The 15,099-nt window shown below is 50.6% G+C and overlaps 6 protein-coding genes across 6 annotated transcripts; 2 read left to right on the plus strand and 4 right to left on the minus strand.

Moving 5' to 3' along the window:
- Positions 1–239: 239 nt before the first annotated feature.
- Positions 240–1,410, plus strand: BDZ83DRAFT_653895 (Mov34/MPN/PAD-1 family protein; the record flags this gene model as incomplete). Its single annotated transcript, XM_060510664.1, has 3 exons — positions 240–305; positions 390–643; positions 717–1,410. 3 exons carry the CDS (start codon positions 240–242, stop codon positions 1,408–1,410), a joined length of 1,014 nt encoding a protein of 337 aa, XP_060362473.1.
- Positions 1,411–2,256: 846 nt separating this feature from the next.
- BDZ83DRAFT_721378 (uncharacterized protein) lies at positions 2,257–3,558 on the plus strand (the record flags this gene model as incomplete). The annotated part of the gene is given in 4 exon segments (XM_060512380.1): positions 2,257–2,375; positions 2,394–3,048; positions 3,073–3,286; positions 3,485–3,558. The coding sequence occupies 4 exon segments, from the start codon at positions 2,257–2,259 to the stop codon at positions 3,556–3,558; spliced, it is 1,062 nt and encodes a 353-aa protein (XP_060362474.1).
- A 356-nt stretch (positions 3,559–3,914) lies between these two features.
- Positions 3,915–4,863, minus strand: BDZ83DRAFT_742668 (uncharacterized protein; the record flags this gene model as incomplete). Its single annotated transcript, XM_060513117.1, has 2 exons — positions 4,598–4,863; positions 3,915–4,529 (listed from the first exon to the last, which is right to left on the minus strand). The coding sequence occupies exons 1-2, from the start codon at positions 4,739–4,741 to the stop codon at positions 3,915–3,917; spliced, it is 759 nt and encodes a 252-aa protein (XP_060362475.1). The 5' UTR covers positions 4,742–4,863.
- A 1,911-nt stretch (positions 4,864–6,774) lies between these two features.
- On the minus strand, positions 6,775–8,250 carry BDZ83DRAFT_418717 (uncharacterized protein). The gene is made up of 4 exons (XM_060502969.1): positions 8,195–8,250; positions 8,044–8,121; positions 7,926–7,969; positions 6,775–7,871 (listed from the first exon to the last, which is right to left on the minus strand). Exons 2-4 carry the CDS (start codon positions 8,104–8,106, stop codon positions 6,980–6,982), a joined length of 999 nt encoding a protein of 332 aa, XP_060362476.1. The 5' UTR covers positions 8,107–8,121; positions 8,195–8,250; the 3' UTR covers positions 6,775–6,979.
- A 2,689-nt stretch (positions 8,251–10,939) lies between these two features.
- Positions 10,940–11,955, minus strand: BDZ83DRAFT_783487 (uncharacterized protein; the record flags this gene model as incomplete). Its single annotated transcript, XM_060515589.1, has 2 exons — positions 10,940–11,525; positions 11,906–11,955. The coding sequence occupies 2 exons, from the start codon at positions 11,953–11,955 to the stop codon at positions 11,219–11,221; spliced, it is 357 nt and encodes a 118-aa protein (XP_060362477.1). The 3' UTR covers positions 10,940–11,218.
- Positions 11,956–13,356: 1,401 nt separating this feature from the next.
- Positions 13,357–14,031, minus strand: BDZ83DRAFT_794322 (uncharacterized protein; the record flags this gene model as incomplete). The annotated part of the gene is made up of 2 exons (XM_060515810.1): positions 13,357–13,827; positions 13,944–14,031. The coding sequence occupies 2 exons, from the start codon at positions 14,029–14,031 to the stop codon at positions 13,502–13,504; spliced, it is 414 nt and encodes a 137-aa protein (XP_060362478.1). The 3' UTR covers positions 13,357–13,501.
- Between the last annotated feature and the right edge of the window lie 1,068 nt (positions 14,032–15,099).

Genomic DNA, 15,099 nt, shown 5'->3' on the forward strand with positions numbered 1-15,099 from the left:
CAGGCACGGACAGTACGTACCGGACCAGGCTAGCTCCGCCGCCGGGACCATTTTCGCCAGGCTGCTCAGAGCTGTCGTCAACACCACTCAACTCCACGACCCAGCTGCTTCCATCCGCCTCCATCACCACAACCTACGACCCTCCAAACCGCCACGAACATCTCCCTCCGCGACAGCATTTTGACGACACCAGCTCAAAACTTCACTTTTAAATCTTCATCAACGTCCACATCATCACAATGGAGCGCTTCAGGAACATGCTCCAGTCCCAGGGCCTCGGCGGCCTGGGCAGCCAACCCGGAACGGTAAGAGCATCCCACCCTGTCGAGCTGCCTTGACAGCTCCCATTGCCCACGCCCTCGCAACACTATACTTACGCGGTACTATAGGACAACACACAGCTTATCGACAACTCCGAGACCGTCTACATTTCCTCCCTTGCCCTCCTCAAGATGCTGCGACACGGCCGCGCTGGTGTTCCCATGGAAGTCATGGGTTTGATGCTGGGAGAGTTCGTCGACGACTTCACGGTACGCGTGGTGGATGTTTTCGCCATGCCCCAAAGTGGTACCGGCGTTAGTGTAGAGGCCGTCGACCCTGTTTTCCAGATGAAGATGATGGACATGTTGAGACAAACCGGAAGGTGCGTTCAGACCCCGCCATCCCTACCCTAGCCATATCGCAGTCGCAGACACTGACAAACATATTGCAAACAGACCCGAGGCCGTCGTTGGATGGTACCATTCCCATCCCGGTTTTGGATGCTGGCTTTCATCTGTCGATATCAACACCCAGCAGTCCTTCGAGCAGCTTACCCCGCGTGCTGTCGCCGTCGTCGTCGACCCCATTCAGTCCGTCAAGGGCAAGGTTGTCATCGACGCCTTCCGCCTCATCAACCCTCAGTCTCTTATGCTTGGTCAAGAGCCCCGGCAAAGCACGAGTAACTTGGGCCACCTCAACAAACCCTCAATTCAGGCCCTCATCCACGGCCTCAACAGACACTACTACTCCATCGGCATCAACTACCGAAAGACGGCGCTCGAGGAGAACATGCTCATGAACCTGCACAAGCACGTTTGGACCGAGGCATTGGAGATGAACGACTTCAGACACGAGGGCGAATGCAACAAGGAGCGCTTGGAGCGCCTTGTCAGCCTTGCGGAAGGCTATGAGAAGCGCGTCAAGGAAGAAACCGAATTGACAAAGGACCAGCTCAAGACCCGCTATGTCGGCAAGCTTGACCCCAAGAAGCATTTGGAGGATGTCGGCCAGCAGCTGATTGAGGACAACATCGTGTCCGTCTCGAGACAGATGATCGACAAAGAAGCGACGATGCCCAAAAAGGACGGACCGGCGGGCGGCAAGGATCAATCAAACGGTGACTCGATGGACGTGGAAGAGGAGTTGTGAGGGGGTCAAGCTATGATTCAGGGACGGTCTAAGGCGGGATACAAGGACTTTGCCAGCACTGTATGATTAGGCGTTTAGGTGGACGGGAACGCAACATCTAGAGGACCCGCCAGGCATAAGACGACTATGAACTCAACATTTTGGCCCATGACATGAATGAAGTCTTGTCTGTACAACTTCCCAAGCATCGACCCCTCCAAAAGCCCTGCGCCAGGCGCCATTGGAATTATGTCTGTTCTGGTGACACCGGGCTACGGAAGAATGACGCCTTTGTTGCTTCTTGATCCACGAGCTAAAAGCACTGCGGCGTGCTCAAAGGCGAAGTGCATGCGAAATTGCATTGTTCTCTTACAGTCCCAGAACGTCCGAGAAACACAGATCCAAGTCTCAATCCCATTGTTACCTACAAACCAAACAACAACTTGCTCGCAGCATTTCATCGCTTCTAGGCTTTTCCCGTACATCTACATAAGAACTTGGCTTCATCTCATCCCAAACTCCAGCTAGAGGCAAATCAAGAGGACCCATCACCGAATTTACCCGTTTCCTATTTTCCTGACAACATCATTTCCTTGCCTCCCTGTATTGTATCCTCACGGCATGAAGTCACGCCAAACTGACAAGAGTTCTCGTTTGTGGTCTGTTTTCCGATTACCCGTGTCAACCCGCCTCCGCTTCTCGAGAAACCGCACACAGCGGACAGCTTCTACGACAGGTCTTTTCGATTTCCCGCTCGAAAGTCCACCAGGTTTGACAGATAAGGCATCCTGTCAGCATCGAAGTCGGTTCCCCATTATTGAAGCTTTAAAACGTCTATCCAGCCACTGTCACGGTCCCGCCAGAAACATGGCCTCGTCCACCTCGCAAACGTCTGAACAAAGTGAGAGTCAATCATTGCGATCTAACACACCAAGTAAACCGCATGGCTCTGAAGCCAACGCAGCCCCAGGATCTCCATCAGAATCGTACCTGCAGGTCCCCAGCCCCTCGATCCCAAGACCCGACATAAGCCCTGCATCAACTTACCAAGTCCTGCAACGTCTCGGGAGCACCTTCTCACACGTACAGTATGCTGTTTGCGGCGACGCGGCGCTGATAGCATACGGCCATGACACCCGCTCCGTGTCTTACGTCACAATCATCTGCCCGGCCTACGCCCAAGAGGTCATGAAGGCCTGGGCAGCTGCTACCAGCGGCATGCTCAACTACCCAGGCGAACCAGACACCCTCGGCGTCTCCGACGAAGAAGGTCAGGTGTGGCCGGTGAAGATGAGGACCATGGCGTTTGAGCGCAGCTTTGAGACGCTGCCAACTGTGAGTCTCTGTTTCGGTGACGACTCCTCTTCCACAACCATCTTGACCATGCCGGCTCTGGTTAACGAGATTGCGCTTTCGTATGTTGTTGACAGGCATATAGAGGAAGAGGGGTTCCTGGATGAGCTTGCAGTAGACCTGGTCTGGCTGTTGCAGAATATCATCGAAGACGGCAGTCCAAAGCAAACTCTCAATGCGCAGAGCGCACCCGCCATCAGCAACCCTATTTTCTGGTATGATTTTACAGATGCGTATCCCGAACTAGCTGGACTTTTCTACGATGCTGGATATCGACCTGAGGGGTCTGAGGTAGATGTGAGCCAGGTGAGTGATGTGATACCGGCTGAGCTACAATCTTTACCGCTGAGAGAGATCATTGCGAGAGGTAGGAGTCGTCCTGGCGGCAAGCCCGATGCCAAGCTGCGGCGCCAAGTGCTGGAGGGGCCGAACTTGACTAGGGCGGAGCTGAGGAAGGTGATTCGGGATCATCCGTCGTCCAGGCGCAGGTCATCGGGTCGTGGAGATGTGGATGACCAATCAAGGACTCCTCGTTCCTACAGCCGTAGGCCTTTGAAGAGACACCAGAGTCAAGAAGTCCCCTCGTCGGTGGTGCCTTTTGGAGACAAGATTTCAAACTTGTTATTTGGACGCCCGGACGGCTCTAGAACCAAACATTCGAAAAAGTGACTGTGATTGCTACAATGAAAGTAACGATTTTGGAATTGGGGTGCCATCTCTTTCTCTTTTTCCTGTTCTACAGCACCTGTTTACTTTGAAATGACTTCCCCATCCCTTTGTAGTGTCAGTCCAAGTACCGGTATGACCCGTGAGTAGAATACTATTATCGCTGTTGTTGGCTGATCAAGTCACGATTTGTGATTGTCAAAAATGCTTTCAAACTCAAATCGATTCACTTGCCATCATGCTTCTGCAGAGGCGCTCTCTATGCCCCGAGGGCTTTTACAAAGAAGAAGCCCAGATGTTCTGGTCTAATGTTCCATAATTCCCTTCTAACTTGAACGCCGTTATCCCTTGACTGTGTAGACCAACCCGGTCTCTTTGTATTATACTCGCTTGTGAAAAAGACCAAAAACAAATGAAATTTGTAATCCCATCCCAATTCGCCCCGCTGGAAATGCTGAATCGCTCAGAAAGTCCTCTTCAATTCAAAGGTCCATATCACCTCCAACTCATTGCCTTTGCTGGTACTGGTACTGGTTGTGGTACTGGTTGTGGTACTGCTGGCTCTGCTGGTATTGTTGAGGGTGCTGCTGCTGGTATTGTTGCTGGTACTGCTGCTGGTACTGCTGAGCATAGTGCTGGCCGTAAGGAGGTGCGTCGTATTGGTTGCTCTGCTGGCTGTTGTTGAAATGTACGGGGGCGACGGCGGGACGGGGAGCAGGGGAGGAAGTCTGGGGCTTGCTCTGCTGCTGGATCTCGATGCGCTCGGCGGACTGGCCGGCCTCGCTGTCGCTGCTGCTGCCGAGGGCGGTCTGCTTCATGGATCCGCGGCGGACTCCGTTGGCCTTGAAGTAGCGGAAGTCGAGCCAGGCGATGATGGTGGCGTAGCCGGCGACGATGCTGAGGAGGATGCCCATGACGACGACGATCCAGCCAATGGTGCAGCTGACGCCCATGCAGGATTGTTGTGTGTTGCCCTGGATGCCCATGTAGGCGACCGCGGCCCAGAAGACGACTTCCATGCCGTTGAGAATGAGGTTGGCTTTCAGGCTAGCCCATCGCTTGAAGGAGGAGACGTGCTCGGTGAGCACTTGGTATGCGATGATGATGAGAGACTTTGCGGCCTGGAGTTGAGGAAAGTTTGTGTTAGTTGATAGCTTGGTTTGTGGGGTAAAAGAAGCTTAAGACTTACCATGCCGAGAGCCATGGTACCGGATCTACCCCTGGGGCGGTTGGGGAGGAAGATGCGTGCCACTGAGAGACTGAGAGCTGCGATGACCAGGGCAAGCTGGACCATGTGGATGGGGAACTTGAGCTTGGAGTCGAAGAGGCCCATTGTGAAGGTTTGGGAGGAGGACTGGAGTTGGTGTTGGTTCGGATGGTCTTTGATGAGAAATATTCAAAGTCGAGATCGAGAGACTGTTTGTGTGGTGATGATGGTGATAATGGTGTTGGTTGTGTTGATTGTATTGTATTGAAAAGAAGACGGCAACAACATCCGGATTACAGTCAATCTATATACAAACATCTCGCATTCTGTAGCATCTCGCATTTACACGTATTGACCGTATCCTGAAAGAAATTTCGATACTCATTCCCATAGTGTCGGGCCTACCTCAACACAGCCGCCCGCTGCGCATTGTGTAAGAATGCCTTCGGTCTCGGTTCACGGGTGCGAACACTTTTTTCCTCTCTTTGCTGTGCAGTCAGACACCGCAGATTACACGTATTTACTTACTCTATCTGACTATAGTTGCTGGGGAACTTGGAATGGGGGAAAAGATCAAAGTAGCACAGCCCCGGCGCCCCCAGGCGAACGGCACTTCGGTCTCGGTTTCCCACTTCTTCTCTGACAAAGCCACGAAGAAAACTGGCACTAGAGAATCGGAGCACCAACAACCTTATGGCCTAAGCATACGCGTATCCACCCAATAAAGTTATCTATGTCTCTGCTGCTTCGAGACCTTGGGCCTTCGCCTCCTTCTTCTCCCCTCCATGCTTCTGTCGTCTCCATATCCGTAGAAGCCTCAAACCAGTGGGCTGGGCGGTTCGCGCCAAGGAGGCTTGACACTTGTCATCGCAACTCCCCGAAACCCCATAAACATGGCTCTTAGCGCCGCCGCCGCCGCCTCCCCCTTTCCATGCTTTGGAGGCTGGACGAGGTTCTGGTTCCCGGGTGTGGGAAACGCTGACGGGGATTACGGGCCTTCAGGCTTCGAGACGCGCTTCGGGAATCTGCCCTCTGGCGCCATAGGAAAATGCGCCTTGCCATGATGTGGAGACGGGAAAGCGAGGTGCATGGGCGCTAGCGAAATGCTTATTGCGTTCTGAGGCTGGGAGGACTTCGGTTTCTCTAGTCTCGGCCACGTTTTTCTCGGGTTTGAGATTTCTTTCATCTTGATAATCAGGCTCTCTTGCTGTTTATACCTGATACAGTTTCGCAGCGTCGCATTGAGTCGTGTCGGATCTGCAAGGCGTTATGATTATCTAATCTTTGACGGATGTTCTCCATCATCCCTTAACAATTGACTCCCAGCTAATCGAGATGGAAATAATCGCAACGTAAGACATTCGTCGGCATTGTCTCTCTGTCAGTCAATATTTCTGCTAACAGTACGCTTCATAGACACGTTGGTGCGGGACAAAACCACCCAAACAACCATGATTGCGTACTTTGCAGCTGGCATCAAAACCTATGACGGTGTCGAACCTACTGTCATTTCTTCTTGACTTTCGTCCATCGGGAAGATTACAATTAAAGAAGCTTGCGGCCTTTTCCTACAAGTCTTGTTTACAAACAATGAGAATTGACTTTGGCAGTTGCTAGAGCGCCCGACTTCGACCTGAACGAAGCCTCGACGAACGACGTACGAACTCCGAAGATCCGTAACGTAACCATCGCGACATGGAGTCATGGAAACTTAAACATCATCGATCGACTATCTAGCGCCCTTCGCCGGCCGCTGATTTTTCACAGTATTGAGATGACCCTGCCGGAATCGCAGAGTGATTTGCATCGCAATATGTCCCAGGGGAAGGGTTGCCGAGAATCCTTGTTGGTATAGCACCAGGCTCTTCCAATCTTGACATTGCTCCAGCACATTCGGTGTTTGGACAATGCGATTGGATTGATGCTGGCCAGCGCCGCAAGATGCATCGGACCATGAGAGTCAGAGAAGCAAGAGATGAGTAATAGTCGAGGGGGCTAGCGTTTGCTGAGTTTGGACGTTTAACTCAAAAGTCGCCGGACTTGCCGCTACGCACTGCTGCTGGCTCAATCTGAACTTTGAGTTCATGGTGTGCGGTCATGGGATGAACTGTTGCAACTACTAGACCAAAGGAACTCCTACAACACGATTTGTCGAGACAATTTAGGAGACGCTTGTTGTCACGAATAACTTGGATTGACTTCAATTCTACTTGTGTGGACCTCAGAGAACCACACAGATAGCTGATCTCCCATGCTGAAGGATCCTTTGTAGTGGTTAACCGTCTGTTGCAGATATCTGGCTTGATTCAGCGAAGCAATCTCGTTACCTTCAAAAAGTCCTCCGACCGTCCACTTCTTCAATGTTCAAGTGTGTACCCTATCCTGCCACATAATTTCAGGGAGGCAGAATTGTGATAGCTTGCCTCCCACTTGTATGTGTTGAAGGTGCTTGAGTAATAAGTTTAAGTGTCCTGCCCCTTCCTCTATCTTGGTCAAGACACCATTTACCGCTGGACTCCACGTTTTGCTGCGGTCCTTTCTGCTGATGACATTGACCATGATGACCTTTGAGAGCTTTTCTGTATCTTTTTCTAGTAAAAGGCGCTTCTCAAAAAAGGCTTGGAAATCTTTGAACAGAGTCTCTGCGATGCGGCGAGCAATCTGGGTTTGCCAGGGCACGGGATATGCATCGCGCCGCCCGACTGTCAGGACTGGGAGCCTCCAGAAGCTGTATCCGCACGGCAGGTATAGAGCTTCGAGAAGCATTGATTCAGATAAGAGGTCGCCGATTCTAACAGTCAATTTTCGGTATGGATCGCGGGAGGGAGCCATCAGGAACGAGTGGTCTGGGTCGTATATATGCCACGGATCAATATGCAATGGATCTAACCACGGTCCTATAGAGGCTTGTTCGTAACAGCAGTCCCCCTCAATCATGAGGCTTCGTAAGGCTGTTCGGTTTGCGGGCCCAATCATTTCGAGCCACAGAATCAGTGTCGGGTCGTCCTCCAATCCAAAGGCATTGTTGTTGTAAAACATGAACGACGTCTCGTGGCGAATCTTCTTGCAAGTCTGCAGGAGCTCAGTAACAGGATGCGTGTCTCGGTTTGCTAGTTTGCAGTTTTGATGGTGAAGGGTGGCGAGCTTTCTTCTATTGGTACATCCTTCCTTATGAGAGATTCTGGTGATCGAAATTACATCGCAACACACAAGAGCGAACTCGTAGATCTTGGTTCGAAGCTCAGGGGGCAAGTCTCTGCATGGCAAAGTCAGTCGTTGGTTTCTAATGACCGATATGTTTGGGACTTACAAAAACCGAAATGGCTTGAAATAACGTGCTAAACTCTGAGATTGCTAGATGAGGATTTAGTTGAAAGCCAAATGCTTCGCCTTTGTGTCTTCCGACTGTTGTGCGAAGAGGGCCGTACCTTGCGAAGCTTTTTTACTCCCCGAAGTCTAGACTTCGTTTTGCGCGAGGTTTTGCAGCTCATGGGTGAAGATGTTGCCTAGAAACCAAGGGGTCAGGGGATGTGAAGCAGACGTTCGAATGTGGTAGGGCCCCCTTTCCATCTTACTTACCTAGCTCAGGTAGGCGCCGGGTTTTGTAGAATGTTTCTTCCAGTCAAAGATTGATGCCTGCGTGTGTGTTTTCAGGAGGGAAAATTCTTCTTCTACAAACGGCGAGGAAAAGGTTTGCTGACTGTTGTGCGCACCATTGCGAGTGTGTGGCGGTTGTCGCCCGCGTGCTCGTCCAACCGCATGGGTCTACGTGCATCCTACCACTAACAAAAAGCATCATGAACTCAAATAATCGAGCAAAATATCCCATCCCTTCGTGAGAAGCCTGCGAAAATCCGTAACTGTTACCAGCCTCAGGCGCACACGTAGCAATGCATGGACTTTTCACGAGATTCGAAGTTGCGCCTTTTTGAAGTAGGGCAATATGCTCTCGATGTTCCCCGCTACCGCAAAGTCCTTGATAATATAACACATTCTTTCTCTTGACTGTAGAATAGCAAGGGCAGGTGGTAGGTCCCGGATAATTTGGTGAGTTGGAACATCTTTGGCAACACATCTGGTGAAACCGTGAAATCCATCGAGGTCACTTATTAGGCAGGCTCGTAAGAAAGTGACCGAGTTCGAGACACCTTATGACTCCAGGTCAAAGTTTTATTAGAAACACAAATCAAATGTCCCAAGAAAACCACCTTATCAAACCAAGGTACTGGAGGTGATTTGTCGTGACGGCCTCACCCATCTGCCGCTTCACCGAGCGTCGCCTAAACAAAATAGGTCGCTCACCGAGGTCTACCCACCGAAGGGTTTGCTCTTCCGACCGTGTGCCCTTGCGACCAGTATACATATATCTTGCTTCTCATTGAATGGCGCTTTCTATTCCAATATTGATGAGCATATCGTGGCCAGGCGATGAACCTTTCGTCGGACCCATCAGCTAGGTACGCCGTTGAAGCTTCTTTTGGCGACGCCGGAGATTCTTCTTCCGACTTCTCCCAAGCAGCAGCTCCATGTGATCAGAGAATGATGCATGTGCTTCATCCAAGTCTTCGTCTTTCAAGATTGGTTCAGGAGGAACAGCCCTGCGAACGTGGATAACATACCAGGCAACATAAGCAAATTTATCAAGCACCAACAAGAAAGAGAGCCCCTGAGGATTCCGACTGCGGAAAGATGGACTACAAAGGAGGGGACGAAAGAATGTGAACACCCATTCAGCCATGTGACGGGATGCAGTGACCAGCAGACTTGCCTGCCCATCTCTGTGAAGCTTGAGGCGTTTGCTGACGTCTATCATGCCATCGAATCCAAGATAGCACACCTGAATTTGCTTGAGATTTGGAGAGTTTTCAAGCATTGAAGCGATCCTAGCCATGATCGATTCCTGTCGACCAGATATGATTGGGTCTGGACAAGTGCTTGGTCGAGTTAAAGTAATTTCGCGTAGATGCCGTCTGTTGTCCGGGCCAATGTCGTGTAGCCAGACGAGAAGCGTCTCTTCTTCCGGAAATTTGAAAGTTCGAGAGTAGATAATGCCACGTGCTTCAGACAAAACTTTCTTGCAAGTACGAAGCATCCATAGGCTTACCTTGTACCCAGAATAGCAATGACTGGGCCTTCCCTGCCGCAACGAGAAGACCTTTCGTTTCGAGGGTATACCTATAGAGACGAAACTGCCAACGATACAGAAATAGCTTGGAGAGGCTAGAACAGTCATGTAAATAATGTTTCGAATCTCTCGGGGCAGGTGTCTTTTGCATTTCAGTATTAGCGATATTGGCAAACAATTACATAAGAGCTCGAGCTGCAGAACTGACAGAAAGGACAAGCGTTTCGGCCCAGAACCGCCGTCATGCGCATTCTATACGGCATGTCAGTCAAGGTAGGCATCTTGTTAATGTTAGAAAAAAACTCAAACGGACCCCCTCAGGTAATGTGATCGAAGAGACCTGGCTGTCCCGTCGCTGAGGCCCGCCGCTCGAAGTTGAGGCGACCGAGGACGAGGCCATATCGACGGAAGTTGAGAAGATGACCTGCAGGCTTGTTATCTGACTGTCATTTTGAAAAGTTAGCTGATATTTTAAAAGGAAAGTATCAGCATATAGTTGCTTACTACTTGTATGGTTTGATGCTTGTACTGCTGCGTCAAACTGGGGGCTGTAGATGGGCGGTTCTTGCTGGGTAGTAATGGCTTGCTGCTTTGATATAAATGACAAGTCCAACTCCGTTTCTCTGCTGCCTTGAATGTCCTTGGGACTCAAAAAGTTCTCTTTGCTTCTGTTTTTCTTTCATAGCGGCTTTGCGTCGTGTTTCACCTGGAGCGCGCGTTCGAGTTGCAAAACGCACATTTGGTCGTGAAAGCAGAGACACTGGAAAAGCTTCAGCGATGATGTTGTTTCCGAAGACAAAGAAGTGAACGTGACTGTATCGCTTCAACCTGAAGACTGTATTCAAAATATACAGTATCATTCAAGACGCCTTCAGAACAGGCAAAGCCATCATGACTCTAGCTACCTTATCTTCTCTGTGTAGTACCACCTCCTATTTGCACAGGCCGCTGGCTTCTTCAAGACCAAGCTAGTCATATATTCTAGTGTGGCGACTAGCTGCCTGGTTGAATCGTCTTCCGGTTCGATATCCCAGACGGGATTCGAGGTTTCTCCTCAGAAGCAGCCTCAGATGCTCTACAACTTCCTCTTCGGCTCCTCTTGCCTCTTTGGCATTGAGTTTCTGCGGAATCGATGCGTGCCGATAACACCACGAGTTATTCCGGTTGACTTGTAAGACATGGCACAGTCTTTCCAGACTGTGACCACGAGATAGACCTTTGGAGTACACCAATCGGAAGTCATGGTACAATATCTCCGCAACCCGGGGCGCGACTCCAATCCAGCCAGAAACAGGTCTAGGTCGCTTGAGAGTTGCTCTTGAAGCCGGACCAGCAAGCATACATGTAAGATTGTTAAAAGATTGCATCCGCAGAGTCTGGAGATTTTCGGCAGCAGCCAACATCCTCGCAGCCCTACAACACAGTTCTCGATTACGGGTCTGCTGAGTCCTGTATCTGCTTGAAGTTGATGACGGCTATCACATCTGCGGCTCGGTCTGGAATACAATGGTTCGTACGCAGGTCATGTTGGTTCCCAAGTCTTCGAGCCAGACGACGAGCGTCTCCATGTCTTGCACATCGAAGTAGTTGGCGTAGAGTATCGCGCGCACTTCGGCATGGACTTGCCTGCAGGGTCCGAGAAAGGCAACCGGGAAGGACTTGGTTATTCTCCGTGAATCATGGTGTCGCACATTCTTGCGCTTCCATCGGAATCTAGAACGGCCACGAGTGTAGCTATGGACCGCCTTAGCAGTGATCGTGACGGTAGCACGGGTGAAGGCGATACTGTATATCTTATTACGTGATTCTGGTGGGATGCGGCTTTTGTTTACAACGATGTTAATGTAATTCTCGAGTTCAAAGATGTTTGGTTGAAGTCTGAACTCGGCAACGGTGACTCGTCTTTCTTGGACTCTTCAGTTCTCAATCTCTGTGGCCGCTGTCCTTTCAAGTCTGACACAGCCGTTTTTGAGTGAACGAAGGCCCATCACCTTTGGAGGTGGCTGCTGGGAAGAATCAGGAGAAGATTCGGAACGTTCTCGCTTGTTGGACAGACTCTGGGAGTAATCAGATGGCTGTTCAGCTTCCTTCGATTCAATGAGAGCATTAGGCATGCAAGGATATCATCAATTCTCTATGACAGAGTCTCATAGAGATAAACCTACCTCAGAGACATGGCAGCTGATATCGAAGCGGGGTCTGGTCTAGGGTACATGATTATTGTGTTGTCCGCTGAGGGGGCCGTGTTGACAATTTGAGAGGTAAATGTTGTAAACCTAATGTTGATTGACTGTGAGATGACTCAATCAGGCGCAGGAGAATGGCCTGAACGAGAATCAGTGTCTCAGATTCTAATTTAAGGCTCTATAGACTGGCAAGAGATTCCTCCAACTCGAAGCAATTGCGAGACATTTCTACCGCCTGCTAGACATAAAGGATGTCTCAATTTGAATCTACAGTTCTGTGGTAGAAGTGGCTCGTTGTAGGAGCCCTTCCAAGCCTTTCCTTGAGGAGCTCGCCCACAAAGCCAAGCCCGAAAAGCCTTTAAACACCCTTGTGTCAAACGGCATTGGTGAGCGTAGCTGAGAAACCTCGCATTGAACAATGACAAGAAGAGTCTAGAGTTGGGTCTTGGCATTTGGACTTAGTGCTTCTATGTTCCAAGAGCTCAGCAATGAGTCTGATCGCCTGAGCTAAGCATATCTCCTTCGCAGGTTTTGAGAAGAGCCAGTGGAAATAAACGAAGACCCCAAAGGAGTTGAGCACACCAGATTTGTCTCTGTAGATGCACTCTTCATCTGCAATACTTGAGATTTTTAATCTCAGAAATAATCCAGAAGTTTCGAGACTCTCTCTTTGAAGGGGCGAATGAGGAATCTTGCTCGTCAAATTGTTTTCACAATCGCCTAATTACGGGGACATGTGGGGAGCGATGGATCCAAGGTGCTAATTCGCCGTACAGATGCTCTATTGTTGAGACAATCCTGTTGACAATGTTGAACCTCAAGGTCTAGACTTCTTCCTATGACTCGGGAAATCAGCCGGTATTAAGCTTCAAGACTCTGTGAGACTTCGCAAATGCGGCGGGGGCAGTCCGAACGGCCTGGCCCGTCTGACTTTCTGCAGTGGATTCTGCAGCGGGCACTTCCATCTTGAAGGCGCCCGCAATAAGCCCACCCGAACCCATATTTTAGGGAATGATTCGCGGTACCTAGTTCAACCAAGTGCCCTCAAGACTCCATCAAGTCCTATTTATGTGATCAGACTCGACCCTTTAGGCTTTTCATTGCTTTCTAAGGCTCTCGAGTCGTAACGGAGCTTAAGATCCGGCTCCTCGTTTTCGCTGTCTTATCTCCCCGTCTCCCTTCTCAGATGGACAAGTAGATATCGGAATCACACCGAAAGTCCCGTCAACTGGCGATCTTTCCAACAGGCCAGCGAGTCAGCCAGTGTACGAGACTTCTGACAGCCCTTTACTCACATTTGCGCCTCTCAGGGCAGGGCGTCGCTGCTTTATTCGGACATATACCTACATGGATTTGTGTGTAATGGCTTCCCCGGGGTCCACGTATGCGACTGTCAGCCATTTGGTTGGAGACGCGTGAATGGCATTCTCCAAGGGCTGAGATCTTGGCAACTCCATTGTATTCGTACTTGGCCTCCTTTGAGCGAGATGCTATATCACAAAATGTTGAGGTCACAAGCAGATCGAATTCCACGTTCCCCATGCGTTCAAGCAATCAATGTCCTAGCTAAAACCGTCAAGGCCCCGTTCTGACCTTTTGCGCAATGCCGATGATATCCTCTTCTGCCTTGCGTTTGTCACGACTTCGCTCTCCTAGAATCTCCACTTCAGGTTCCGCCCTATTGCCCTCACCGAAATTCCCCATTGTCAAAGGGCTGTATTCCAATACGGCCACGTGTTGCTCCTCATGACGACCTTCCACGTCGCCAACGCGTTGGCAGCAGCTCCATCTGAAGCCCTCTGGAACATCAGCTCGAGATTCTTCGCTGTCCATTTCGTAAAACTGTCCAATGTCGTCGATCGTGCCCCAGACCTCTAGGTCTTTGTCCAATTCAAAGTCTCCTATACGCACGTCAGCGTAATGTCCTTTCGTAACTCGCCAAGCACGTGCAGTCACACGAAGCTTTACATTCCCCGCGCATTCCGGATACGGCATTGACTGTGGAATTCCATCATACTGACAAGGGTGATAACGACATGCATCAGGAGCGTTCCTGTTGACATCAAATTTTCCTTACAGTTGGCGCAGACATCCGTCCTTGGCATCTTCTGCAACAGGTCAACGGCTCGCCGGCGGACCCACTCATCCTCCCTGCAGAGTGCGAACAATACCTTTCAAGCATCGGTGCCCGAAATGGCTTCCAACATGGCGACCGTTTCCCGATTCGGGGCGGCGCTCTGTTCGGCTCGCAGTCTTACTTGATCAACCATTGATTTCTTGGTTGCCGTTGGCGTGTCGCGCCGGTAGTTTGGTGGTTTCTTCGGGCCGGGAAAAAAGTATTTTGCGATATCGGACTTCAACAGGGATAAATTGGTGTTTAGCACGGATTTGACTCTGTAGACCACCCTTTGGTACAGTCGGCAAGTACCTAGAGTTAGTAGTCGGAATTAGTAGTCGAGTTTATCCGAGTAAGCGCGGATGAAATGTGATATCTGAAAAGTGAGTACCTTAACCAAATTCCAAGCAACTTGCTCGACGTTACAGATGGTCCGCAAGCTTTGCCTTTCGTAGACATTCGAGAGGCTTCTACGTTAGCAACTAACTGCGTACACTCTAGAAGTGCCATCTAGACCGCACCCACTTGGTGTACTCCGTGGAGTCCCACAACTACTCACCCCAACCCGGAATGACGGGGATGCAAACCAGTTTCCAAAAGGGTTCACCGGGGTCACTTTCCTCCTTTTAGGAATCATGTTCATTCTTGTTTATCATAATTGAACGGCCGGGGGGGTTTTCACTCAACTCCCACAGACACCCGTTTCTTTTACCCGTACCCGTCTTCCCTCCCCCCGTGCCTCCCCCGGCCTCCCGTAGATCAGGGTTTGCCGGGGAATCTCGGATGGTAAGGGTCATCCCTGCTCGCCAGGTGGCCTCATTGGATTCCTCGCACGCAGAGCCCTGCTGTGGCACCGCAGGCTTACGGCTCTCCAGTCTCTAGAGTCCAGAGTACAGGGCATTTACCCATGGCCCCCAGGGGCGGTCCAGCGGCTGATTAGCTGACGAAAGGCAAGTAGCCTGTAGGCGGTGCGTCTTGTGTCCCCCAAGAACCACACACACGCTCTCTCTTTCACTCTGGTCCGGGTTTTGGGGGAGATATTTCCTGTGCGACCACC

This window comes from Colletotrichum acutatum (genome assembly GCF_030867785.1).
Source record: "Colletotrichum acutatum strain CBS 112980 chromosome Unknown BDZ83scaffold_79, whole genome shotgun sequence".
In the NCBI taxonomy this organism is placed as follows: Eukaryota; Fungi; Ascomycota; class Sordariomycetes; order Glomerellales; family Glomerellaceae; genus Colletotrichum; species Colletotrichum acutatum.